The sequence below is a fragment of the Canis lupus genome, chromosome 27, assembly GCF_048164855.1.
Source record: "Canis lupus baileyi chromosome 27, mCanLup2.hap1, whole genome shotgun sequence".
Classification (NCBI taxonomy): domain Eukaryota; kingdom Metazoa; phylum Chordata; class Mammalia; order Carnivora; family Canidae; genus Canis; species Canis lupus.
The window spans coordinates 11,505,586-11,532,366 of NC_132864.1; the positions used below are offsets into that span (position 1 = coordinate 11,505,586).

Genomic DNA, 26,781 nt, shown 5'->3' on the forward strand with positions numbered 1-26,781 from the left:
CAGAAACTTTTTAAGTTTTCACCATATTCAGGTATTTTATTTTTCAGTCTTTCTCCTTTTATTCAAATGGAATTTTGCCATAGAATTCAATGTAATTAAATTATTTATTAAAGATCTTTATTAAAAAAAAAAAAGATCTTTATTCATGAGACATCAGAAACAGAGACACAGGCAGAGGGAGAAGCAGGCTCCCTGCGGGGACCTCAACACAGGACTGGATCCCAGGACCCCGGGGTCACGCCCCGAGCCAAAGGCACTCAACCACTGAGTCACCCAGGTGCCCCAAATTTTGTATTTGGGATATTAAATTGTGTCCCCCCACCCCCGCCCACGAATGTACAGGCCTGGGATTGGACTTGTGTTTCTGAGACCCCAGGCCTAAGGAAGTTGTACGTCTGAGCTCCACTGAGTGTCCACCAGATGCCTCCGTGTGTGTATCAAGTACAAGGCGGCGTAGGTGGTACAGGAAGGCCAAAGGACATTCTAGAAAGTTCGGTGGACTTCCAGACGCCTCTCGAATAGGTGCGGGCAAAGCGTGCGGGGTTTCTGCGCCCCCTTCTAGCCTTCGGCCGTCCCGCACCCCCTGCTCCCCCGCTGCCCCAGCCCAGCCCGGGCCCACCTCCCGCCCCGCGCCGCGCCGCGATCTGTCGAGTCATCCGTCCTGTCCGCGCCCGCGCGGGGGGATGGGCGGGCCGCAGGCCCCGGCGCGAGGACCCCTGAGGTCGCGGAGGGGCGAGGGACCACGACGCCCAACCCCTCTCCGCCCAGGGCGGGTCTCGAGAGCCGCGGGGACCGCTGCGGCCGAGGGGAAGGGGTGTCTGGGTCCCGCGGCAGGGGCAGCTCGCCCCGGACGCCCGGCGATTCCGCGCCGGGTTTTCCCGTCTCCCGCGGGCCCTGTTCTCCGCGCTCGCCCCCTCCCCCCTCCCCCCGCGCAGCCGGCGCCGGCCACGTCCGCGGACGCAGCACTCAACGGGCGCGCTGATCCCTCCGCGCGGGCGCTCGGGACCGCGGCCCTCTCCTCGCCAGATTCAGCCCTACAGCCCAGCCTTGACAGGTCGACGTTTCCGGGGGCTCCTAGAAGATTCTGGGGCAGTGGTTTTCTCCCTGGAGGCCAGGAAGACGGTGAAAAGTAGTCCCTTCTCGGCGTTTCTGCGCAGGGATCCGCCGGAGCGGCGCGGCCGATTGTTATATAAGGAGGCGCCGGGCGTGGCGCAGGCAGTTCCGTGGAGGCCGGGAGGTCGGTTGTTCGTCTCCGTGCGCTTCTGTCACAGCCGCTTGGTGAGGAGCGGGCCGCTGCGCGGGCCTGGGGGTCTTGGGGCCCTGCAGGGGCGGGGGGGCCGGGCAGCCGGCTGCCCGGGGAGTTGCCCGCGGCGCCGGAGCGCGGTTACCGTTGGGCGGGGGGGGCAGCAAAATGGCGTCCGCTACGGCTCCTGTGCGGGGAGAAGCCGAGGTGCGAGGGGCCGTGAGGAGCCCGGGAGACGGGATGGCTGTGAGCGGGCGAGACGCGCCGAGCCAGTGGGGCCCTGACGGGGCCCTCTGCGCAGTGAGTGGGGGCGGGAAGCCCCTGTGTGCTCCGCGGCCCCGCTGGCGCCACGCTCCGTGTCCGGTCGCGGCGAGTGGGCCCGAAGTGCCGGAGCAGTCCTGCGCCCGTTTGGGGGGAGGGGGCCCGCTCGTCGCGTCGGTCATGTGATGTCATCGCTTTGTCAGCTAACAATCCGGGGTGGGGCCGCGTGCTCCTGTGTGTGGAGCCGACTTGGGTCAGTCGCGGGGCACAAGGGTTAGGCGGGGCGGGGGAGGGGAGATCCTGCGGATTGTCCGGTCCAGACATCACTGAGGGGGGAGGGGAAGATACGGAAGCCGGCGCCTTCACTTGACCGGTATCCATGCTTTCTCTCCTCCTGGGGCCTGGAACTTGGTTTGGAGCTTATTTGAGTTTCCAAAACCTGTCCTGTTTCTTCGCCTTAGGTTTTTTGGCGAGGTTTATTTTAGTTCTTGGGTTAGTGTAAAATGACCAGTAACTGTTAGCGTTCTATTCACATGTGAGTGGTCTGTTACACTCCGGATTGTTTTTTTTTGTTTTTTTGGGTTTTTTTGTGACAGACAATGCAGATCTTCGTGAAGACCTTGACGGGTAAGACCATCACCCTGGAGGTGGAGCCCAGTGACACCATCGAGAACGTCAAGGCGAAGATCCAGGACAAGGAGGGCATCCCCCCTGACCAGCAGAGGTTGATCTTTGCTGGCAAACAGCTGGAAGATGGGCGCACCCTGTCCGACTACAACATCCAGAAGGAGTCCACTCTGCACCTGGTCCTTCGCCTCAGGGGGGGCATGCAGATCTTCGTGAAGACCTTGACGGGTAAGACCATCACCCTGGAGGTGGAGCCCAGTGACACCATCGAGAACGTCAAGGCGAAGATCCAGGACAAGGAGGGCATCCCCCCTGACCAGCAGAGGTTGATCTTTGCCGGCAAACAGCTGGAAGATGGGCGCACCCTGTCCGACTACAACATCCAGAAGGAGTCCACTCTGCACCTGGTCCTTCGCCTCAGGGGGGGCATGCAGATCTTCGTGAAGACCTTGACGGGTAAGACCATCACCCTGGAGGTGGAGCCCAGTGACACCATCGAGAACGTCAAGGCGAAGATCCAGGACAAGGAGGGCATCCCCCCTGACCAGCAGAGGTTGATCTTTGCCGGCAAACAGCTGGAAGATGGGCGCACCCTGTCCGACTACAACATCCAGAAGGAGTCCACTCTGCACCTGGTCCTTCGCCTCAGGGGGGGCATGCAGATCTTCGTGAAGACCTTGACGGGTAAGACCATCACCCTGGAGGTGGAGCCCAGTGACACCATCGAGAACGTCAAGGCGAAGATCCAGGACAAGGAGGGCATCCCCCCTGACCAGCAGAGGTTGATCTTTGCTGGCAAACAGCTGGAAGATGGGCGCACCCTGTCCGACTACAACATCCAGAAGGAGTCCACTCTGCACCTGGTCCTTCGCCTCAGGGGGGGCATGCAGATCTTCGTGAAGACTTTGACGGGTAAGACCATCACCCTGGAGGTGGAGCCCAGTGACACCATCGAGAACGTCAAGGCGAAGATCCAGGACAAGGAGGGCATCCCCCCTGACCAGCAGAGGTTGATCTTTGCTGGCAAACAGCTGGAAGATGGGCGCACCCTGTCCGACTACAACATCCAGAAGGAGTCCACTCTGCACCTGGTCCTTCGCCTCAGGGGGGGCATGCAGATCTTCGTGAAGACCTTGACGGGTAAGACCATCACCCTGGAGGTGGAGCCCAGTGACACCATCGAGAACGTCAAGGCGAAGATCCAGGACAAGGAGGGCATCCCCCCTGACCAGCAGAGGTTGATCTTTGCCGGCAAACAGCTGGAAGATGGGCGCACCCTGTCCGACTACAACATCCAGAAGGAGTCCACTCTGCACCTGGTCCTTCGCCTCAGGGGGGGCATGCAGATCTTCGTGAAGACCTTGACGGGTAAGACCATCACCCTGGAGGTGGAGCCCAGTGACACCATCGAGAACGTCAAGGCGAAGATCCAGGACAAGGAGGGCATCCCCCCTGACCAGCAGAGGTTGATCTTTGCCGGCAAACAGCTGGAAGATGGGCGCACCCTGTCCGACTACAACATCCAGAAGGAGTCCACTCTGCACCTGGTCCTTCGCCTCAGGGGGGGCATGCAGATCTTCGTGAAGACTTTGACGGGTAAGACCATCACCCTGGAGGTGGAGCCCAGTGACACCATCGAGAACGTCAAGGCGAAGATCCAGGACAAGGAGGGCATCCCCCCTGACCAGCAGAGGTTGATCTTTGCCGGCAAACAGCTGGAAGATGGGCGCACCCTGTCCGACTACAACATCCAGAAGGAGTCCACTCTGCACCTGGTCCTTCGCCTCAGGGGGGGCATGCAGATCTTCGTGAAGACCTTGACGGGTAAGACCATCACCTTGGAGGTGGAGCCCAGTGACACCATCGAGAATGTCAAAGGGAAGATCCAAGAAAAAGAGGGCATCCCCCCTGACCAGCAGAGGTTGATCTTTGCTGGCAAACAGCTGGAAGATGGGCGCACCCTGTCCGACTACAACATCCAGAAGGAGTCCACTCTGCACTTGGTCCTGCGCTTGAGGGGAGGTGTCTAATTTCCCCCTTTAAGCTGTTGACAAAATTCATTGCACTTTTCTTTCAATAAAGTTGTTGCATTCCCAAATATAGTGTGAGTGTTTGTGGGGAAAGGGTTCTTTTTAGTTTGGATGGGATGTGACAGGTCAAGATTTTCAGTCTATCAAATGATTCTGGCAACCTGGGAGGGTTAAGGAATGTTAGTTAAAAAAAATTGGGAAGGGCAGATAGGATTCTCTGTATATAGTTGTATTTTTAAATACTGAATTTTTTATTGGTTTGTGCGATAACAATGGGAATATTTCTGAGCTACCCTCAGGAAGGAAATACTAGGGAAGCCTGGGTGGCTCAGTGATTGAGTGCCTACCTTCAGCCCAGGGCATGATCCTGGAGTCCTGGGATTGAGTTCCATGTTGGGTTCCCTGCATGGAGCCTGCTTCTCCCTCTGCCTGTGTCTCTGCCTCTCTCGTGAATAAGTAAATAAAATCTTTTTTTAAAAGATGCTAAAAAGAGGGTGGGGGTGGTGAAACCTATGGAAGAACTGACTTAATTTTTTTGATATTTTATAAAATATAAATATAAAATACATTTTATTTATAAAAGTAAGTTCGTGCTTGCCCAAGAATTTGTAAAAATGATTCTTGGGTGCCTAAGAACCCACTTTAATACACTAGAGTAGGGCAGCCTGGGCCCCTCGGGTTTAGCGCCGCCTTCAGCCCAGGGCGTGATCCTGGAGACCCAGGATCAAGTCCCACGTCGGGCTCCCTGCATGGAGCCTGCTTCTCCCTCTGTGTCTCTGCCTCTCTGTTTCTCAGAAATGAATAAATAAAACTTTAAAAAATACAGTAGGGGTCCCTGGGTGGCACAGCGGTTTGGTGCCTGCCTTTGGCCCAGGGTGCGATCCTGGAGACCGGGATCGAATCCCACATCGGGCTCCGGTGGGTGGAGCCTGCTTCTCCCTCTGCCTATGTGTGTGTGTGTGTGACTATCCTAGGTAAATAAATTAATTTTTTTTAAATAAAAATACAGTAGTCTATTTAAGTTCATATTGAGGTGCGTAGAAAGTCGCTTTACCAGATACTTATTTATATAACCAGATAATTTAAAAAGAATGGTGAGGGATCCCTGGGTGGCCCAGCGGTTTGGCGCCTGCCTTTGGCCCAGGGCGCGATCCTGGAGACCCGGGATCGAATCCCACGTCGGGCTCCCGGTGCATGGAGCCTGCTTCTCCCTCTGCCTATGTCTCTGCCTCCCTCTCTCTCTCTCTGTGACTATCATAAATAAATAAAAATTAAAATAAAATCTCTTAAAAGAATGGTGAGTAATTGTGTCTGGCATGCTCAAAAGTTTAGAATAATTTGTGGCTATGTAGATTATGAAACATTGAAATGGAGATTTTGAGATGATCAATTTTCTAGGACTACAGATAAAGGATTTGTATATAACAATTATGAAAAAGGCAAACCGTCTTCACTTGGGAAAGTTTATACTATGCTAGCTTCTATCCCATGAGATGTTGCTGGTGAGGAATTATCTTTGTCATAACTACAAGCAAAGGTGGAAGTCAAGGGGAGCTTGTTTATTTATTTTTTTTAAGATTTTTATTTATTCATGAGACCGGCAGAGACAGGCAGAGGGAGAAGCGGGCTCCATGCCGGGAGCCCGACGTGGGACTCGATCCCGGCTGCCCAGGGATCAGGCCCTGGGCTGAAGGCGGTGCTAAACCCTGAGCCACCCGGGCTGCCCGGGGAGTTGGTTTAATGTAAGGAATTGGTACTGGGTGATAGGTGCCCCAGAAATCAATCATTAAGGGACTTCAGACGGAACTGTTCCCCCAAAGCACCACGGCCTTCCACCTCCCTTGTGCAATCTCAGGTATACAGGAAGTTTTCGTGTTGTCTACCAACAGTATAAGTCTACATCCCTAGCCTTAGGGATCAGACTAGAAAATGCCATTTTAGAGCTCTAAGTGCTAGGCAAATTGTTGCAGTTTTTCCCTTTGTTAATATAAGTGTACAAAGTGTACAGTGCACTTTTATTTTCATTGACTCACCCATGTAAGTTGACAAAGAGGTCAGGAAACAACCTCCAGGAACTCCAGTAGCGCTTTGTCACCATGTTAGGAGTTTTTGTATAAGTTTGATACTCCAAACTAGTTCTAGCATCCAGGAAAAGCGTCAGTAGCATCTTGAAAATGATCACTGCAGGACAGGCAGCAAATGGTTCCTAAATCAGTGATAAGGAGTGCTTTTTAGAAGTCTTCAGGGGCGGCGGGCTAGCTCAGGCAGTGGAGCGTGTGACTCATGGTCTAAGGTTTGTGAGTTTGAACCCCATGGGTGTAGGAGAGCTCAAACTTTCTAATTTTTCCAAGTACGGGAGGTTGAGTGGCTAATAGTTCTTGGGACTATGAAGCTAGGTCGTATTGTTAACCAACTGTCCTTTAGGATGGAGATCCCGAGTACTTTGGACAGGGCGAGAGGGATCTTGGCATCAGTACAAGAGCATCAGTGCACCGGTCTAATAAAACTCTTAGCCTGGGTGGGGATGCTCATTTGGAAACTTACCAAGGAAGCTGCTTTGAAGTAAAGTGCTGCCTGTCAGGTTTAATGAAAGGAATTGCTAATAACAAATACTAGAAACTTTAAAGTATTTAGGAGAAAGGGAGTACATGTGCAGGAGGGAGTAGTAGAGAGGGGGAGAGAGGCAGGCTCCATGCTGAGCAGGATCCTGGGATCATGACCTGAGCTGAAGGCAGAGGCTTAATGGATTGAGCCAGCCAGGTGCCCCAATACTAGAGAGGTTTGAAAAACCATTCTAAGCACATTATAATCAGTGATGTAGAGTTCATGTAAGCTTACTCCCAGGAAGAAACGAGTTTGGAATACATTTGCTACTTATTTTAATTACAACATATAAACTGTATGTGTATCAAAAAGTCGAAGAGTCCACTTAAGTCCTTAATTTCTGGATGTTTTACTCCACCCCCCCCCCCCCCGGTGATAACTACTTTTAAAGTTTGTTAATTTTTTGGACTTTATATTATATAATACATTTATTTACATACATATGTATGTACACGTAACAGGACCATTCTCAATGTAGTGTTTCTCCGCTTTTTTTTTTTAAAGCTGAGTAATTACATCTTTTCATGTCATTACATCTAGTGCTACTTCATTTTTTTAAAAAAGACTTATTCGGGATCCCTGGGTGGCGCAGTGGTTTGGCGCCTGCCTTTGGCCCAGGGCGCGATCCTGGAAACCCGGGATCGAGTCCCACGTCGGGCTCCCGGTGCATGGAGCCTGCTTCTCCCTCTGCCTGTGTCTCTGCCTCTCTCTCTCTCTCTCTGTGACTATCATAAATAAAGAAAAAAAAATTTAAAAAAGACTTATTCATGAGATACAGAGTGAAATAGAGACCTAGAGGGAGAAGCAGGCTCATCGAGGGAAGCCTGATGTGGGACTCAATCTTGGGACTCTGAGACCACGTCCTGAGCTGAAGGCAGATGCTCAACCACTGAGCCACCCAGGAGTCCCTACTTCATTCTTTTTAATAGTCTTGCTATTCCATTGTATGGATACCCTGTGATTTAACCTGTGCACATTTGTTCCCAGGTTTTGGTGTTACAGTGCTGTTGCAAAGTATATCCTTATACACCTCTCTTTTGTGTACTGGTTTTTTGAAAGTATGGCATAAATATGAGATGGTACGTAATAAGATTCTCAGATAATTGAAAATAGTCCACCTTATAATTTTTTAAAAGATTTTATTCATGAGACACAGAGGCAGAGACATAGGCAGAGGGAGAAGCAGGCTCCCTGTGGGGAGCCCAATGCGGACTCGATTCCAGGACCCCAGGATCACACGCTGAGCCAAAGGCAGACCCAGGTGCCCCTAGAACTTTTTTATAATTATTGTCCTGTGATACGTTTCTATTTTTCATTTTTGAGTAGGTAATACTTTAATGTGTTTTGGATACATAAAAAATTTAAAATCGTATATAATGTCCTCCATCCACCCAGTTCTTCAGCCCCATCCTTTGCACCCCCATGTACTTTCAGAGTTTCTATATATGCAAGCAATCACTAATTATTAATATCCCCTTTTACAAAAGGTAGCATACTGTTTGCAGCCTGTCCTGTAGCTTGTTTTTTCACTATACATTTCTTATTTTTGACAAGAGTTCTAATATATTTTTGTCTTGTATAAAGGAAAAACACCTCATATCATTTTTTCAAGAATAAAACCACCACGCCAAGCTATCACAATCCCTTGGGGGAACATTTACAGCCCTTCCAACAAATACAGGAACCATAGTGATAAAGTGTTGAATAAGTAGCATTTCTGCTGTGAAGGGGTCCTGAGTTGATTTGTTTTTAAAATTTTTTTTTTTGAGATTTTATTTATTCATGAGAGACACAGGGAGAGAGGCAGAGAGACACAGGCAGACAGAGAAGCAGGCTCCATGCAGGAAGCCCGACGTGGGACTTGATCTCAGGTCTCCAGGATCACACCCTGGGCCGAAGGCAGACGCTTAACCGCTGGGTCACCTGGGCGCCCCTCTGAGTCAGTTTAAAGAACAGATAATACACTTGTTCAGTTTCACGGAGTGACTGTTAACATCTTAAAGCAGTCCGAAGTTGGTTTTGCACATACATTAATGCTGTGAGAGTATTCACTGACATAGATGAGTCTTTTTTTAAAAAAAATTATTACTGAGAGACACAGGAGAGAGGCAGAGGGAGAAGCAGGCTCCCTGCATGGAGCCTGATGTGGGACTCCATCCCCGGTCTCCAGGATCCCGCCCTGGACTGAAGGTAGACGCTCAACCGCTGAGCACCCAGGCGTCCCGACATAGATGAGTCTTGGATAAACTAGAAAAATACGGAGTTTGCATTTATGTAAAACTGTTCTTTTTAATGTTGGTATGAGTTTGGCCAGTGCCTTTCAGAGCTTGGTAAGTGCTTTTTTGAGAATTAGCCTTGTCAGTGTGTAGTGCCCATTTCTGCCGGAAGGGGGAGCCCCTAGGACGGGTTTCGATTTAGTCCTGAGCCCTCAGCGCCCCCAAGCGGTCGTGGTTGGCCAAGCAATTTATGCTTTTACCCTTCCTGCAGAGGCTTTTTACCGTCCCTGTTTCTCTGGGCAGCGCCGTTTCCTTTCTCCTTTTCCTTCCATTCCTGGAGCTGCTTCCTGTTGGAATTACTCCACAGCATCTAATAAAGCTATTATTCAACCCTCAATTACTGTATCTTACCAGGTCTAACCTCTTAAAATGCTGTCTTCCCTGCTTTTGTCTGCTTATCTCCATATGTTCCCTTCCATTTTCCACCTTCCTCCACACGAGCTGCTCCCTCTTTCTGAAATGCCACCACCCCACCGCCACAACAAATCCACGCAACGTCAAGTCCTAATTCAAAGGTTGTACTAAAGCCTTCCTTGACTGTCCTGACTGGACATTATCTGAATTCCCGGAAATTTCCTAGCTCTTTCTAAATTTGTATTAAAATTCTTCATTCAGAGGCATCTGGGTGGCTCAGTGGTTGAGTGTCTTCCTCCGGCTCAGGTCATGATCTCAGGGTCCTAGGATTGAGTCCCATGTCCGGCTCCCTGCAGTGGGGAGCCTGCTTCTCCTTCTCTCTCTGCTGCTCCCCCTGTTTGTGCTGTCTGGCTCTCTATCTCTGTCAAATAAGTAAATACATAAAAATTTAAAAATTTTTTCTTTATCCAAATGAGATATATCTCTGTTCCTATATTTGATAATAACTGCACATAGCAGTAGAGATGATCAGATTGAATGGGAGAACTTTGGGAATCCTACTTATGATCAGGTGGTTAGGAGAGGCGTTCTGGGAAGGGACTCTTTCTTTTTTTAAGATTTTATTTATTTATTAGAGAGGGAGAGCACAATTGGGGGAGACAGGCAGAAGGAGAGGAAGAAACAACTCCCTGCTGAGTAGGGAACCTGATGTGGGGCTCCATCTCAGGACCCTGGGATCATGACCTGAGCAGAAGGCAGAGGCTTAACCAACTGAGCCACCCTGGGGACTCTTTTTTTTTTTTTTTTTTAAAGATTTTATTTATTTATTCATGAGACACACAGAGAGAGGCAGAGACACAGGCAGAAGGAGAAGCAGGCTCCCTGTGGGGAGCCCGATGTGGGACTCAATTCCAGACCCCAGGATCACTACCTGAGCCAAAGGCAGACACTCAACCACTGAGTCACTCAGGTGCCCCCCAAAGGTACTCTTTAAGTAGGACCTGAAGGGTGATTGGAGGCATCTTTGCAAAAGATGAGGCAGTGCAAAGTGCAGGAGCTCTGGCAGTGGCAGGGTTCCGTGTGTTTGAGGAACTAGAGATCAGTATGGCTGGAGTCCAATAAGCAAGTGAAGGGAAGGGGCTGGTGAGGGGGTGGCTTTCAACAGATGGTAAATGCTTGGTCTTGGGTGGGGGGCAGGCATCAGTGTTTTAAAAAAAACTTCTAGTAGGGGCACCTGGGTGGCTCCGTAGTTAAGCGTCTGCTTAGAATTCAGTGATTGATCAGTTACATATAACACCCAAAATGTTCATCCCAATAAGTGTCCTCTTAATACCTACCATCCCCTATTTCAGCCCATCCCCCACCCACCTCCCTCCACCATTAAGTCTCTTATGGTTTGCCTCCCTCTCTTTTTCCCCTTCTCATATATTCATCTGTTTTTTTTTTATTTTATTTATTTATGATAGTCACAGAGAGAGAGAGAGAGAGAGAGAGAGAGAGAGGCAGAGACACAGGCAGAGGGAGAAGCAGGCTCCATGCACCGGGAGCCCGATGTGGGATTCGATCCCGGGTCTCCAGGATCGCGCCCTGGGCCAAAGGCAGGCGCCAAACCGCTGCGCCACCCAGGGATCCCTATTCATCTGTTTTGTTTCTTAATTTCCACATATGAATGAAATCATATGGTATTTGTCTTCCTCTGATTGACTTCTTTCTTTTTTTTAAAAAAAGATTTTATTTATTTATTCATGAGAGACACACACACAGAAAGAGAGGCAGAGACACAGGCAGAGGGAGAAGCAGGCTCCATGCTTGGGAGCCCGACGTGGGACTCGACCCTGGGTCTCCAGGATCAGGCCCTGGGCAGAAGGCGGCGTCAAACCACTGAGCCACCTGGGCTGCCCCTTTTTTCTTTTTTAAGGTTTTATTTATTGGAACGCCTCAGTGGCTCAGTCATTTGAGCAACTATCTTCAGCTCAGGTCATGATCCTAGGATCCTGGGATAGAGTCCTGCATCAGGCTCCTGGATCAACAGGTATCCTGTTTCTGCCCCTGTAGCTCTCTCTGCTTGTTCACTCATCGTCTCTCTCTGTCAAATAAATACAACCTTAAAAAAAAAAAAAGGATTTTTAAAATTTATTTAAGAGAGAAAGAGCGCGTAACCGGGGGAAGGAGCAGAGCGAGAAGGACAAGCAGACAGTACAGAGCTCAATGTGGGGTTCTATCTCCCTGAAATCATGACCTGAGCTGAAACCAAAAGTCAGATGCTCAACTGACTGAGCCACCCAGGTGGCTCATCAGTCATGGGCATTTGGGCTCTTTCCATAGTTTAGCTATACGTTATCTTTATGACAAGACACTCAGAGCTAGGACTCTGGCCTGTTCTGTGTGGTCATCAGCAAGAGGGCTGAGCAGTTCCAGACATCACGTATACAGACCCAACAATGTTCGGAGGAAGAAAAACTGACACCTTGTTCCTGTGACTCTTGTTAGGAAGACAAAAAACATCTTTCCTGGAAGTCCCCTGCAGCAGACTTGCCTTCATTGATTAGAATAGGGCTAGGTGCTCATTCGTTTTATTATTGTTGTAACATCTGAATCTATTTATTAATTTTTAGTTGTTCTTACTGCTTTTCTTCCTCTTATGGGTAGAATATAGGTTTTGATGGGGAACAATGATAGGACACATTTATCTCTCAGAGATGGTTATACTAAATAGGACATATTTACAAGCTGTCAAAAGAATCTTAAAAAGTTTGGGAAACCCAAGCTCTATGGAGTGAAGGATGAAGCCCATCAGGATGGACTATGGTGGGGGAGTGACCAGTTCTAATGTGGGCAGGAGGGATCAGGGAGGTGGACCCCAGCGTCTCTGTGAGCCAGTGCGGAAGGGTCAGCGCTTCCTCCAGGTCCATATGAGACAATAGTCTGTACTGCCTCTAGGAAGCTCTTTACTAAGTTTCTTTTTTTTTTTTTTTAAGATTTTATTTATTTATTCATGAGACACACACACACACACACACAGAGGGAGAAGCAGGCTCCATGCAGGGAGCCTGACATGGGACTTGATTCCAGGACTCTGGGATCACACCCTGAGCCGAAGGCAGATGCTCAACCACTGAGTCACCCTGGTGCCCCCCTTCCCTAAGTTTCTAAGGGATGCTTACACTTTCCACAAGTCTGCGCTCATAGTCACCTGCCACACAGCCAGCCTACTGCTCTGGGGCATTCCGCCCATGACTTCCTGCCATCTTCTATGTGGCTTCTCTGGGCTTTGATGACTTTCTCTGGCCTGCCTCAGGACCCAGCTGTTCTTTCTTTCCTTATTACAGCTCACTGGTGGTTGCTTCCCCCCACCCTCTTTCTTTTTTAAGTCAGATGAAGAGGTAGTAAAAAGAAATCACAGAGTAGACAAGTCACAGTTGTATGCTGCAGATAATAATGCTCCCAGGTGATTTTCTTCCCCTGGGGCACTCTGAGAGGTCATCTCTCTCTTTGGTCCTGACCTGACATTCTTCTTTGGCCCTAGAGGGGTATTTTTGGTTGTCCTCCAAGTCTAGAGTCAAGCCTTACCTTCACTGGGGCCAGGGATAAGGAAAAAAGACTTACCTTGCACTCCAATGACACCATCTAACGTCCACTCACATTGAAGATGTAGACGCATCTTCAAGACAAGCCGACATTAATTTGCAGGAAATTGAGGTTCTTGATCTTCAAACTTCATTCTAGAATAGAAGTTTGGCTTTCCCTTTGGGTTGAAACACTCACAGAAGTGTTTTCTCAAAGCAAGAGTTTGCCCCAAATGAAGAATCACAAAAATATTGAAAGCTTTAAAATAACAGCATTCTTGTGTTTCCAGACATCAAGCAAATGCTTGTTCTTAAGCCATTTGATAGCACAGGGAATGGGGTGACCAATGAATGCCCAAGCCTCACTGGGACCTTCTCTGGGGTGAGATAACTATCCCTAAATCAAGTGGACATTGAGGTTCTGTAAGGAAGAAGGACAAGTTAGGACTGGCTGCTGGCAACCAGCCACACTGCTGACACTGATTAGTTGTACCTGATACACTAGTTATCTAATGCTGTGAAACAAATTACCCCTAAATGTAGCAGCTTAGTCATGCAGGATTCTGTGGGTCAGGAATTCAAGTGATGTGTAGCTCTAGTAGTCCTTGTTTGGGTCTGTAATGATGTTGCAGTCTTACCTGAAGGCTTGCCTACGGCTGGAGTTGCTGCTGCTGAGATGGTGCATGGTGCACTCACACAGCTGGTACGATGATGCTGACGTTGGTATCTTTCAATAAGGCTGCCTCAGTGACTTCCCAACACGGCAGTTGGCTTCTCCCAGAGTGAGTCATGTAAGCAAATACACAGTGGAAGATGCAGTGTCTTTTATGATCTAGCATTAGAAGTCACATACTTACATTTCTACAATATCCTGTTGGTTACAAAGGCCAGCCCTGCTTACTGTGGGAGGGGACAACACAGGGTGTGAATACCAGGGGGGTGGGACCACTGGAATCATCTTGGAGGCAGATACCATCCCTGCATTGAGTCCCTGATCAAGTGTTATTTGGCCTTGTTCAAAATCAGTGCAATCAATTTCATATCGTCTTGGTCTTTAGCATTTTCTTTCTCTTCCTCTTCTTTTTTTAAGATTTTATTTCTTTATTTGACAGAGAGAGAAAGAGAGAGAGGGAGAGCACAAGAAAGGGGAGTGGCAGAGGGAGAGGGACAAGCAGGTTCCCCGCTGAGCAGGGAGCCTGACATGGAGTTGGATCCCAGGACCCCAGGATCATGACCTGAGCTGAAGGCAGACTCTTAACCCTACTGAGCCACCCAGGTGCCCCTTTAGCATTTTCTTTTGCAGAGACATTACCAATTCCCAGCAGTCATTGCTTCTGTTTAAAAAAATATTGCTTGGGGGTACCTGGGTGGCTCAGTGGTTGAGTGTCTGCCTTTGGCTCAGGTTGTGATCCCAGGGTTGTGGGATCGAGTCCCTCACTGGGGTCCCCACAGGGAGTCTGCTTCTCCCTCTGCCTATGTCTCTGCCTTTCTCTCTGTGTTTCTCATGAATAAATAAATAAAATCTTTATTTAAAAAATATATAATTAAAAAAATCTTTAAAAAATCTTGTTTGATATCTAATGATTTTTACTTTCTGTATTTCACGTAGTATGTCATCAGATTTCATTTTTCTTTCTTTCCAGGGCCATATTGTCAATGAAAGTCTATAGGCCCAGTTGCTGGGGTTTTCAAAGGCCTACTAAAGTGAGAGACTTGGGCAGCCCTGGTGGTGCAGCGGTTTAGCGCCACCTGCAGCCTAGGGCGTGATCCTGGAGACCCTGAATCGAGTCCCACGTTGGGCTCTCTGCGTGGTGCCTGCTTCTCCCTCTGCCTGTGTCTCTGCCTCTCTCTCTCTGTGTGTGACTATCATAAATAAGTAAAAATTAAAAAAAAAATTAAAATTACAAACTTGAATTTAAAAATATTAGTATTTAAAAAATAAAAAATAAAAATATTAGTATTTACACAATGTAGTATACAAAGTGACATCCATCTCGCTCTGAAGTAGGGAATTGTATCTGATGTGAGTATTTTTAATTTTTTAATTTTTTAATTTTTATTTTTTAAATCTTTTTTTTTAATTTTTTATTTATTTATGATAGTCACACACAGAGAGAGAGAGAGAGAGAGAGAGGGAGGCAGAGACACAGGCGGAGGGAGAAGCAGGCTCCATGCACCGGGAGCCCGATGTGGGATTCGATCCCGGGTCTCCAGGATCGCGCCCTGGGCCAAAGGCAGGAGCTAAACCGCTGCGCCACCCAGAGATCCCTTTAATTTTTTTAAACTTTGCTTATTTTTTTAAAAGTTTTTGTGTTTAAGTAATCTGTAACACCCAACGTGGGGCTCAAACCTATAACCCAGAGATCAAGAGTCTCACACTCTATCAGCTGAATCAGCCAGGAACCCAAAATGTGGGTACCTTTTATTTATTTATTTTTTAATTTTTATTTATTTACGATAGTCACACACAGAGAGAGAGAGAGAGAGACAGGCGGAGACACAGGCAGAGGGAGAAGCAGGCTCCATGCAGAGAGCCCAACGTGGGATTCAATCCTGGGTCTCCAGGATCACGCCCTGGGCCAAAGGCAGGCGCCAAACCGCTGCACCACCCAGGGATCCCTGTGGGTACCTTTTAATGTCAGATACAATATGCAATGCTTAATAGTTGGTTGTGGCATCCAAAGTAAAAATGTCTAGGACCTACAAAGTTCTTAAGAGGCCCTGTTCATTTTCTTTCATTAAAAAATATTTGAAAACAGATTAGACTTTTTCCCTGCAAATATTTCCCTGCCATAAGAGAATCCTGAAAGTTTTGGAATAATTCTCTCTCAAATAAATAAATAAAATCTTAAAATAAAATCTTAAAGAGAGAACCAGGGTCTTGTGTAAGGCACAGAACTAGCAGACAGAGCCAAATATTACTTTCTGCCTTGAGACAAAGCTACATAGATCTGAACAATTAGTAAAGTGGTGGCGTTTTATGATCGAATGAGTAATAAAGGATGCTTTTAAGAAAACAAAATTTAAAAAATTTTAAATTAAAATAATAATAAAAAAGAATACAAAATAAATATAATACCTGACAGTAGTGAGTGACTACTGTCCAGCCCCACCTCCAAGGCCAGGAGGAGTTGGTTTCTGTCTTTTTTTTTTTTTTTAAGATTTTATTTATTTATGAGAGACACACAAACAGAGGCAGAGACACAGGAAGACGGAGAAGCAGGCTTCCTGTGGGGACCCTGATGTGGGACTCAATCCCAGGACCCTGGGATCACACCCTGAGCCAAAGGTAGATGTGCAACCACTGAGCCACCAGGTGCTCCTTTAAGATTTTATTTTTAAGCAATCTCTATACCCAACGCTGGGCTCAAACTCACCACCCCGAGATTAAGAGTCACAGGCTCCACCGACTGAGCCAGCCAGGCGCCCCTTACCTCTTGCTTTTCAGTGGTGGCACCTCCAAAAAGCTTTTTCCTCATGGGGTGCTCTTGCAAGAACTGGGCCAAATCCTTTGCTCTGCAGGATTATCCAAGTCAATGCACCACAGCATGCATGGGAATCTCCTCTGGAAGTGCACTGTCGCCCAGCAGCTGGCAGCAAAGCAGAGGTGCCAAACACTTCATGAATCTGCACCTTAAAAATCCAGAGAAAAAGCTTTTTATACTTTGGGGTACATATCTCCCCAAACCTTTTATTAAAATTTTCCAACATACCAAAAGGTTGAAAGAATAATACAATAAATAGTATAATGAATCCTCCCCCTGGATTCAGTAATTTACATTTTGCTGTGATTGCTTTATCTATCTAGCTCAATCATCTGACAGCAAATTGCAAACATCATCTTTTGAGCCCTAATGGGTGTTTCCTCATCTTGCCTTTCCTAAGAAGGGTGGTTTCTTATACAACCACAATGCTATTGTTATCCAAAAGAATGTTTGGAGTGTCTGAGATATTGATCAACTCTACACTCAGATTTTCCTAATCGTCCCAAGAATGTCTGTATACCAATTTATTTTTTGAACCAGGATCCAATAAAGATTTAAGCTTCAACTCTCCTCATCCTTCTCTCCCTCCTCCATCCCTCCCTCCCCCTCTCTCCCTTTCCCTTCCTCCCTACTACTCCCTATCTTTCTTTCTCTCTCTTGTCAAATGATCCTTTATTGAAACATTTTCCTTTCTAGGTTTTTTTTTTTTAAGATTTATTTATTTATTTGAGAGAGAGAGAGAGTATAAGTGAGGGGAGGAGCAGAGGGAGAGAGTCTCAAGCAGACTCCCTGCTGAGCACGGAGCCTGATGCAGGGCTCAACCCCAGGACCCTGAAACCATAACCTGAGTCGAAACCAAGAGTCAGATGCCCAACCGACTGAGCCACCCAGGCACCCCCTCCTTTCCTGTTCTTAAGTAGCTGGACATTCCACTGATATCATGACAGTAGTGGCCGTCAACATGGCAGTCCTCAGCCTAGGCGCTCCCTAGGATCTCTCAATGGTTCCAGAGAGTTCTGTGGTCTCAGATGGTACTAGTGCTACATCTTTCGGGTGATGTTGAATGTTGACAATCTCATTGAAAGTGATACTTCCACTGTACCTAATGTTTTTCTGCTTCTTTCTTTCTCTTGGAGGTCCCTGAAGATATTGATGACCTGGGTGGAGGCAGAAGGTACCGCATCAGTGTGGGCTTGTCTGGTTCTGGATGCTCAGTGACACCATCACCCTCAGACCCTTCCATTCACCGTCTGTTGTGTTGGTGATGTCATCACCAAGCCTGACTGGAGACAGACTCTGGGGGCCAATCTTGGGGGCCAGGGCAGACATGACATTGATTTTCCCTACCAGTGTATCTCAGAGGTAGGACTTTGAAGAAACTATAGCTAGGTGGCCATGCCTTAAGCCACCTATGTATGTGTGTGGTCAGGCTGGAGGACCTCTTCCATTCTTTTTTTTTTTTTAAGTTTTTTTTTTTTTTTTTTTTAAGATTTTATTTATTTATTCATGATAGTCACACAGAGAGAGACAGAGAGGCAGAGACACAGGCAGAGGGAGAAGCAGGCTCCATGCACCGGGGGCCCGACGTGGGATTCGATCCTGGGTCTCCAGGATCACGCCCTGGGCCAAAGGCAGGCGCCAAACCGCTGCGCCACCCAGGGATCCCTGACCTCTTCCATTCTTATCAAGGGAAGTGCCAACCTTCTCTCCCTTCACTCAGACTCCTTCCTGTCTCAGGTTAGGACAGTGCTCTGACTTATTTATTTTGTTTCCTAAGTATTGACATTTACTTTGGAGAAGCAGGCCAGCTGGATTCTGGATTCATCGGATTGTTTTGTCATGGATGTGCACCATTTTGAAAAACATAATACACAGTAGAACACATTTATTGTCTGTGATTTGCACTCCTCTCTCCAGCTGCCCCTGCCTTAGTCTTTCTGGCCCAGCTAATATCTCCGCCGTGTCTTTGTGTTCAGGCTGAAGAGTTTATCTTCCTCTCCTTGTACCTCCAGAGTTATCCATCAGCACATACCATCGCTCAGCCTCCAAAGCATAGCCAGACCCTGGCAGCTCTGCCTGCATCCTGCTCCAAGCCACTCTCCTCCCAGCTGTGTGAGGTGCACAGATTTCTAGAAGGATAATTGCCTGAGCCCATGACCCTCATTCCTCATTTCCAACTCTCTCTTTGGGCAAATACAGCAACTCTTTCTTTGAGCAAATACAGCCCATGGGGTGGGAAGGGCAGTAGGAAGGGGGTGAGTTCAGGGACCACTGGAAGGCGACCTGGCGCCAGCACTGTACCAGCCTCATGTCTGGGCCTTCCCGCGTGCTGGTTTGCCAGTTCCAGTTAGCTATTGAAAACCAGAAGCCCTCCCCCGCTTAAAACTATCCAAGGACCACACATCCCACTTAGAGCACCATCCCAGGCCTTGGCCTTGGCTTGCCTCTGCAGTCTTTCTGGCTTAGCTCAAGGATTTCTTCTGCCACAGGCCCTTTGCAGCCTCCTCTGCCTGGAATGCCTCCTCTTACATTTCCCAGCAGGACCCCTTCTGCTCTTTCAGGGCTCTGCACCAACCTCCCTTCCCTGACCAACCGCTGGCGATCCACTTCTACATCCTCCCTAGCACGTATCAGTATTAAGCATTTTCTGACTGGTTGTGTTGAGCACATTGCTGGTCCCCTGCCCCCTGAACACAAATAACTGACACATACCCAGCACTTGCTTTAATTTGAAATTTCTTAACAACCCTGTGATTAAGGCACGATTATCTTTCAGATTTTACTGATGTGGAACCTGGGGGATGAAGAGGTGAGGGGAGGTCACCAGGGAGTCTGCTCCAGTGCAGTGCTCTTCACCACCAGGATCTCATATACCTCCCTGCACGGAAGCATCACGAACATGGGTTGAGGGTGTTTTTTTTTTCTTCTTTTTTTTTTTTAAAGATTTTATTTATTTATTGATGAGAGACACAGAGAGAGAGAGAGGCAGAGACACAGGCAGAAGGAGAAGCAGGCTCCATGCAGGGAGCCCGACATGGGACTTGATCCCGAGTCTCCAGGATCACGCCCTGGGCCAAAGGCGGTGCTAAACCACTGGGCCCCCAGGACTGCCCAAGGGGGCGGGGGGGCTTTTTTCCTTAGTTCATTGCTCTCTGACCACAGCATTCGGTGCTCAGGACCCAAAGCTTCTCAATCAGGCTCTGAGTCTGAGAAGCAGCATCTTACCTTCTTCTGGGCTGGGTGGTTGAGCCGTTTCAGTGAGCCAAGGGCTAGGGGACAGTTTGTCAGAGGCACAGGGAGGCAGCAGGACGGACAGCTCCAGGGACTTCTCGGGAGGAATGACTCCTTGGTGTGGGACAATGAAGGGCCACCAAGTTGTCACAGGCTTGCAACTGGGGGTCTAAGAGGATGACCACACGTGGTTACTTTACATAATTCAAATGAGATAAAACGGGCCATACTCAGCTGCAGAGCTGTACTCCCAGTGCTCAGGAGACACGTGTGGCCAGGGGCTGTTCAGTGCAGATGAAGGACTCCCGTCACCTCACGCCTCACAGATCTGCAGGTGCAAAGTCCAAGATCAAGATGCTGGCACATTCAGTGTTGGGTGAGGGCCACTACCTGGTTCACAGATGACAGTCTTCTCATGTGGCAGAAGGGGCGAGGGAGTTCTCTGGGGTCTTTTAATTCCTTTTTTCTTTATTTTTAAATTAAAAAAATTTTAGGGGATCCCTGGGTGGCGCAGCGGTTTAGCGCCTGCCTTTGGCCCAGGGCGCAATCCTGGAGACCCGGGATCGAATCCCACATCGGGCTCCCTGTGCATGGAGCCTGCTCCTCCCTCTGCCTGTGTCTCTGCCTCTCTCTCTCTCTCTGTGTGACTATCATAAATTTAAAAAAAAAAATTTAAATTCAATTTATTAACATATAATGTATTATTGGTTTCAGAAGTGGAGTTCAGTGATTCATCAGTTGCATATAATACCCAGTGCTCATGACATCATGTGCCCTCTTTACTGCCCATCACCCAGTTACCCCATTCCCTCACACCCCTCCTCTCCAGTGACCCTCAGTTGGGGTCTCTCTTCTAAGAGCACTCATCCCCTCATGGAGGCAGCATCCTCCTGACCAATTACCTCTTGAAAGCCTCACCTCCTAATACCATCATGCTGGGGATTACGATTTCAACTTCTGAGTTTGGGAGAGGGGGACACAAATATTCAGACCTTATCAGTTCTCTTTTCTCATGGTTACCAGTTTCCTGTGTATCCTTCTAAATGTCCTATGCATTTGGGAGACTATTGACATAATGAAGCATGCCATATGTACTCTTTCCACATTGATTTTTTGGTGTAAGAATATAGTTTGAGGGATGCCTGGGTGGCTCAGTGGTTGAGCGACTGCCTTCGGCTCAGGGCATGATCCTGGGATCCTGGGATCCAGTCCCACATCAGGCTCCCTGCATGGAGCCTGCTTCTCCCTCTGCCTGTGTCTCTGCCTCTCCCTCTCTGTGTCTCTCATTAATAGGTAAATAAAATATTTTAAAAAATATATAGTTTGAAAATACTTATTTTAAAAGATCTTATTTTTTATTTTTATTTTTTTATTTTTTATTTTTTTTTAGATCTTATTTTTTAAAGTAATCTCTACACCCAACGTGGGACTTGAACCTACAACCCCAAGATCAAGAGCCACATGCTCCACCTACTAAGCCAGCCAGGCACCCCAAAACTTTTTTTTTGCTCAGTACATACAGATCCTCCTTTCTTGTTCCCAGTTGCAAAATATTCCGTTGTGTAGGTTTGCACTAATATCACAGCCACTAGTCACACATGGCTATTTACAACTAAATTAGTGTAAACTTAACAGAATTTGTTCCTCAATTGCACTAGCCACATTTCAAGTGCTCAGTAGAAAGATTTGTTGGGGCTAACATACTGGCCAGAGCAGACAGAGACAATTTCCATCATCACCTAAGGTTCTGCTGGGTGGTGCTGGGTTAGTTAAGCAATCCCCTACTGTTGGGCATTCATGTTGCTCCCAATATTTTGCTTCTATCATCAGTGCAACAAAGGCTATTCTTACATGTAGATATTTGTCCACATATGCATGTATATCTGAAAGACAAACTTCTCAAGGGAAGTTGCTAGGTCAAAGGACATATGCATTTTAAACACAGATGAGCTTTGCCAGACCCCCCTCCAAAGAAGTTATACAAGCTTACACTTCTGCCAACAACAACCAGCAATGCTCGGTTCCCCACATCCGAGCCAGCACGGGGCTTCTCAACTTTGATCTTTGCTGGGCGAATAATGGGATCTTAGAGCACTTTTTAATGTAAACATTATTGTAAGTTTCCCCTGACATTTTGTCAGTATTCCACTTTGCAAAATCCACTTTCAACATGAAAAACATTTCTTGAAGCCGTTTGTGTATCAGTGTGAACTTTGTCCTTTAGGAGGACGTCGGATGTTTATACTGATTGCTTCACTGAGTCATTAGGTGTTGAACTGTGTGCTAATTATTAGCTATGGTGGGTAGGGAGGGAGGAGGCAAAATTGGATTTGGGATGCCCAAAGCTATGACAAACTGTAAAGGTGCCTGGCTGTCACTTTTTATTTATTTATTTTTTAATTTTTAAAATTTTTAAAAAGATTTTATTTATTTATTTATGAGAAACACACAGAGAGAGCGAGGCAGAGACATAGGCAGAGGGAGAAGCAGGCTCCATGCAGGGAACCTGACGTGGGACTCATCATGGGTCTCCAGGATGACACCCTGGGCTGAAGGTGGTGCTAAACCGCTGACACCGCTGGTGCAGCCGGGCTGCCCTGGCTGTCACTTTTTTTTTTTTTCTCATTCATGAGATATTTATTAAAATAACATATTTAGGGATCCCTGGGTGGCGCATTGGTTTGGCGCCTGCCTTTGGCCCAGGGCGCAATCCTGGAGACCCGGGATCGAATCCCACATCGGGCTCCTGGTGCTTGGAGCCTGCTTCTCCCTCTGCCTGTGTCTCTGCCTCTCTCTCTTTCTCCGTGTGACTATCATGAATAAATAAAAATTAAAAAAATAAAATAACATATTTAGGGAAAAATTCAATATAATGTATACATCATTACTAAAAACTGTATACCATAATACAAAAAAGGATTTTATTTTGGGAAATTGATTCCTAATTTATGGCAAGTTTTACTTTCAGAAATAAAACCAGAAAACAACACAACCTAATTCAATCTTAAAGGCTGGCAGGCTGAGCAAGGAATGTTCTTATTCTTTGTAGGAGCTCCTTCTTTACACTGTCAGATACCAGGGCTCTGCCTTTTGGTGTGATTTCAGCCACCAAGTCATCAACAGTAACGTGTTCTAGTCCTTTTTCTTTAATTACCTCTTTACAGTGTGCCTTCAACTGGTCCTTCCAGCCACATTCAATTAATTTAGCTCTCAGCAACTCTTTGAGGCATTCTCTTTCTCCAGTTTCTATCAACTTTTGGTTAATCACTGCTCTCATCTGCACATCTTTGTTCATCTTGCTAACCACACTCTTCGGCTGCCCGGACCTAGACCCTCAGTAGCTCTGGCTGTCACTTTTTTTTTTTTTTTAATGTGTGTTGTTTCTCATTGGAGACTTAGTTAGCAGGTACAGCCTGTTCATTTACCTGAACACGTTAAGGATTGTCACCTGGTTCTCATCCTCAGGGAGTTGACTGATCAGCTCTTGGGATCCAAGATTTATGTAGTCACAGCTACATAGGATCATCAACTTAGTGAAACTGTGTGACATTTAAAAATAATTATGTACAGGACGACTGGGTGGCTCAGTGGTTGAACATCTGCCTTTGGCTCAGGTCATGATCCCAGGGTCCTGGGATCGAGTTCCACATCAGGCTCCCCACAAGGAGCCTGCTTCTCCCTCTGCCTGTGTCTCTTATGAATACATAAATAAAACCTTAAAAAAATAAAAATCATTATGTACATGCATGTTTATATTTGCATGATTCAATAAGCAGAAACAACCCACATGTCCATCAATGGACAAACAGATGAACAAAATGTCACCTATCCATACAGTGGAATATGATATAGCCACGAAGGGGAAAGAGACTCTGACACCTGCTACGACATGGATGAATGTGGAGGACATTACGCTTGGTGAAATGTGTTGGTTACAAAAGATAGCTCCTGTAAGATTTCACTTACATGAGTTCCCCAGAGGACTCAGATCCATAGAGTCAGGAAGTGGAGTGGCAAGTGCCAGGGCTGGGGGAGGAGGATGGGGAGTTAGTGTTTCATGGGACAGAGTCTCAGTTCGGGAGGATGAGAAAAGTTCTGAAGAAGATAATGGTGGTGGTAGCTGCACACCAACGTGAATGTGTTTCATGCTGTGAACCGGACACTTCCAAATGGTTCAAGTGGTTAAAAGGAAAAGGAAATAGGTGGAGAAACAGAAGAGTCAGAGAGCATAGGCTCTCATTTGGGAAGATTTTTAAATATTGCCTGGAAGATCAGCATACAGCTTTCCAGGGCGCGCTTGCGCATCAGGTGCGGGCAGAGGTCAGGTGGGCGCAACCCCCGCACAGAGGCCACCACCCAAAGCTTTCCTACTACGTGTTTGCTGGGCGCAGGACTGTCTGGGCTCCTAAAGTCCCCCCGCCCCCATTCCCAACAGCTTCAGCAGCCACAAGGGGGCGCGACCAGGACACTGGTCCTGGACACTCCAGAAAGGCCTGAGCAAGGACCGTCTCCCTCCCGCTTCTCTTACCTCTCTCCCTCCCTCCTGGCATTCCCTCTTGGTCCTCTTTAAAAAATATTTTTTGCATATAGACTTTATTTTTAAAAAAATATTTTATTTATTTATTCGTGACAGACACAGAGAGAGAGAGAGGCAGAGACACAGGCAGAGGGAGAGGGAGAGAAGCAGGCTCCATGCAGGGAGCCCAACTTGAGACTCGATCCTGGGTCTCCAGGATCACACTCCAGGCCCAAGGCGGCACCAAACCGCTGGGCCACTGGGGCTGCCCAACATGGACCTTATTTTTTAGAGCCATTTCAGGTTTGCAGCAAAACCGAGGGAAGGGGGATCCCTGGGTGGCGCAGCGGTTTGGCGCCTGCCTTTGGCCCAGGGCGCGATCCTGGAGACCCAGGATCGAATCCCACATCGGGCTCCCGGTGCATGGAGCCTGCTTCTCCCTCTGCCTGTGTCTCTGCCTCTCTCTCTCTCTCTGTAACTATCATAAATAAATTAAAAAAAACAAAACAAAACAAAACCGAGGGAAGGATACAGGGAGTTCCCAAATATGCCTTGCCCCCCAGGCATGCACAGCCTCCCCATCCTTAGCATCTTTTACCAGGGTGGCATCTTACCCTTCTTCACACTGTGGTGACATTCACATTAAAACGCACCGTTTTAACCATTTTAGAGCGCACAATTCAGCCACGTTCCGTACACTGGCGTCATTGTGCAACTGTCACCCCTACCTAGTTCCAGAACATTTCATCACTCCAAAAGGAAACTTCGTACCAGCTACATGGTCACCCCTACAGTCCCTCCCCCAGCTCCTGCCAACGCCAATCTGTACTTTCCCATTTCTGGGGACCTACCTGTTCTAGACGGTTCCTGCACATGGAGTTACACACTGCCAGGCCTTCTGCGTCTGGCTTCTCTCACTCAGCATCGTGTCTTCCAGGTTCGTCCAGCACGTCACTGTGTGTGTCGTGCTTCGTTCTTTTTATGCCTGAATCATATTCCATCGTGTGGATGGACCGCATTCTATGTATCCATGCATATGTTGATGGACATTTGAGTTGTTTCTCCAATGGTTTAAAATGGTGAGGTTGTTTTTTTTTTTTTAAGATTTTATTTATTTATTTGAGAGAGAGTGAGAGATCGGGGTGAAGGGTTGGGTACGGGCAGAGGGAAGAGGGATAAACCGACCCCCCTCCACTGCTGAGCAGAAATTCCGATGTGGGGCTCCATCCCAGGACCCTGAGATCCTGACCTGAGCTGAAGGCAGACGCTTACCTGACTGAGCCACCCAGGCGCCACTAAAATGGTGAATTTTATGTGATGTGTGATTTTGCTCTAGTGAATAGTGCCATGATGAACATGCCTGTGTAAGCCTCCGTCTGAGCATCTGCTTTCAATCCTCATGAACATACGTCTAGGAGTGGCACTGCTGGGTTGGATGGCGACTCTGTGTTGAAGTTGATAACCACCAGACTTTCCCCACTTTTATTTTCAATCTCAGGTGAGCAAACTTCTCAATATTAAAATAATTTCAGGTTATTTCTGAAACCGCTCACTCTCCACCAAGCAGCCAAGGATTCTTTTAAAATGTACACCTGAAAAAAAATAAAATAAAATGTACACCTGATTCCTGGCTTCCTTATGCTGGCTTCCTCCCAGGGTGCACAAAAATAAAGTTCAGCTTCCTTGTGCGGCTTATAAGGTTCTGTAAGATCTGTCCCTGCTGGTCCTTCCGACCTCACTTCCCACCTTCCTCCCACAAATCTTTCAGGTCTGATGTCCATGTCATTTCTTCAGACAGACTGCTAGGGCTTCTCCCACCCACTCATCTCTTATATGTGGCCTTGATTTTGTTTCTTCACTATATCTATCAAATTGCTGTGTTATTGAACACATCAAATTAGTTCAAACCTCCCAAGGATGGCACACCCTGTTCCTCTGCTGGGAATGCTTCTCCCTGTCTTTGAGTGGCTGGCTCCATTTGTGATTCCAGGTATAGGTTAACTGTCAGAGAAGCCTCCTCTGGCCTCCCAACCTAAAATGGCCATCTGGTCACTCCTGACCCCACCACCCTGTTTTATTTCTTTACTGAACATGTTTTGCTATTTCCTTATAGGTGTTTGTTTACTGTCTGCCCCACCGCTGTGGTTGGTTTTTTGTTTTGTTTTGTTTTGTTTTTTGCCTTTTAAAGATCTGATTATTGTTATTTTTAAAAGATTTTATTTATTTATTCATGAGAGACAAACAGAGAGAGAAGCAGAGACACAGGCAGAGGGAGAAGCAGGCTCCCTGCAGGGAGCCCGATATAGGACTTGATCCCAGGACTCTGGGATCACACCCTGAGCCAAAAGCAGATGCTCAACCTCTGAGCCAACCAGGTGTCCCTACAGATCTGATTATTAAGTAATCTCTACACCCAATGTGGGGCTTGAACTCACTACCCCAAGATCAAGAGTCACATGCTCTACCAACTGAGCCATCCAGGTGCCCCAATACACCATTTCTTAAAAACAAGCAGAGGTGGGGCACCTGGGTGGCTCAGTGGTTGAGTATCTGCCTTTGGCTCAGGTCATGATCCCGGGGTCCTGGGA

The 26,781-nt window shown here is 47.5% G+C and overlaps 2 protein-coding genes and 2 pseudogenes across 4 annotated transcripts in view; 2 read left to right on the forward strand and 2 right to left on the reverse strand.

Moving 5' to 3' along the window:
• The first annotated feature begins 945 nt into the window (after nucleotides 1-945).
• UBC (ubiquitin C) lies at nucleotides 946-4,229 on the forward strand. The gene is made up of 2 exons (XM_072802160.1): nucleotides 946-1,278; nucleotides 2,101-4,229. The coding sequence occupies exon 2, from the start codon at nucleotides 2,104-2,106 to the stop codon at nucleotides 4,159-4,161; it is 2,058 nt and encodes a 685-aa protein (XP_072658261.1). The 5' UTR covers nucleotides 946-1,278; nucleotides 2,101-2,103; the 3' UTR covers nucleotides 4,162-4,229.
• A 13,352-nt stretch (nucleotides 4,230-17,581) lies between these two features.
• SCARB1 (scavenger receptor class B member 1) overlaps nucleotides 17,582-26,781 on the forward strand; it is a 100,174-nt gene continuing 90,974 nt past the window's right edge. For 2 of the 3 annotated variants that reach the window (XM_072802164.1, XM_072802163.1), the window contains exons 1-2: nucleotides 17,588-17,620; nucleotides 25,530-25,691. The gene's annotated coding sequence lies outside the window, so the exon portion shown is untranslated. Of the gene's footprint in view, nucleotides 17,621-25,529; nucleotides 25,692-26,781 lie in introns of all 3 variants that reach the window. The other variant, XM_072802165.1, reaches the window with a different exon arrangement.
• LOC140619875 (U6atac minor spliceosomal RNA) lies at nucleotides 18,087-18,170 on the reverse strand (annotated as a pseudogene).
• On the reverse strand, nucleotides 22,592-23,859 carry LOC140619187 (transcription and mRNA export factor ENY2 pseudogene; annotated as a pseudogene).

Bases quoted from the DNA above. Each gene is read 5' to 3' on its own strand.
- UBC (XM_072802160.1), top strand. From the start codon at position 2,104: ATGCAGATCTTCGTGAAGACCTTGACGGGTAAGACCATCACCCTGGAG.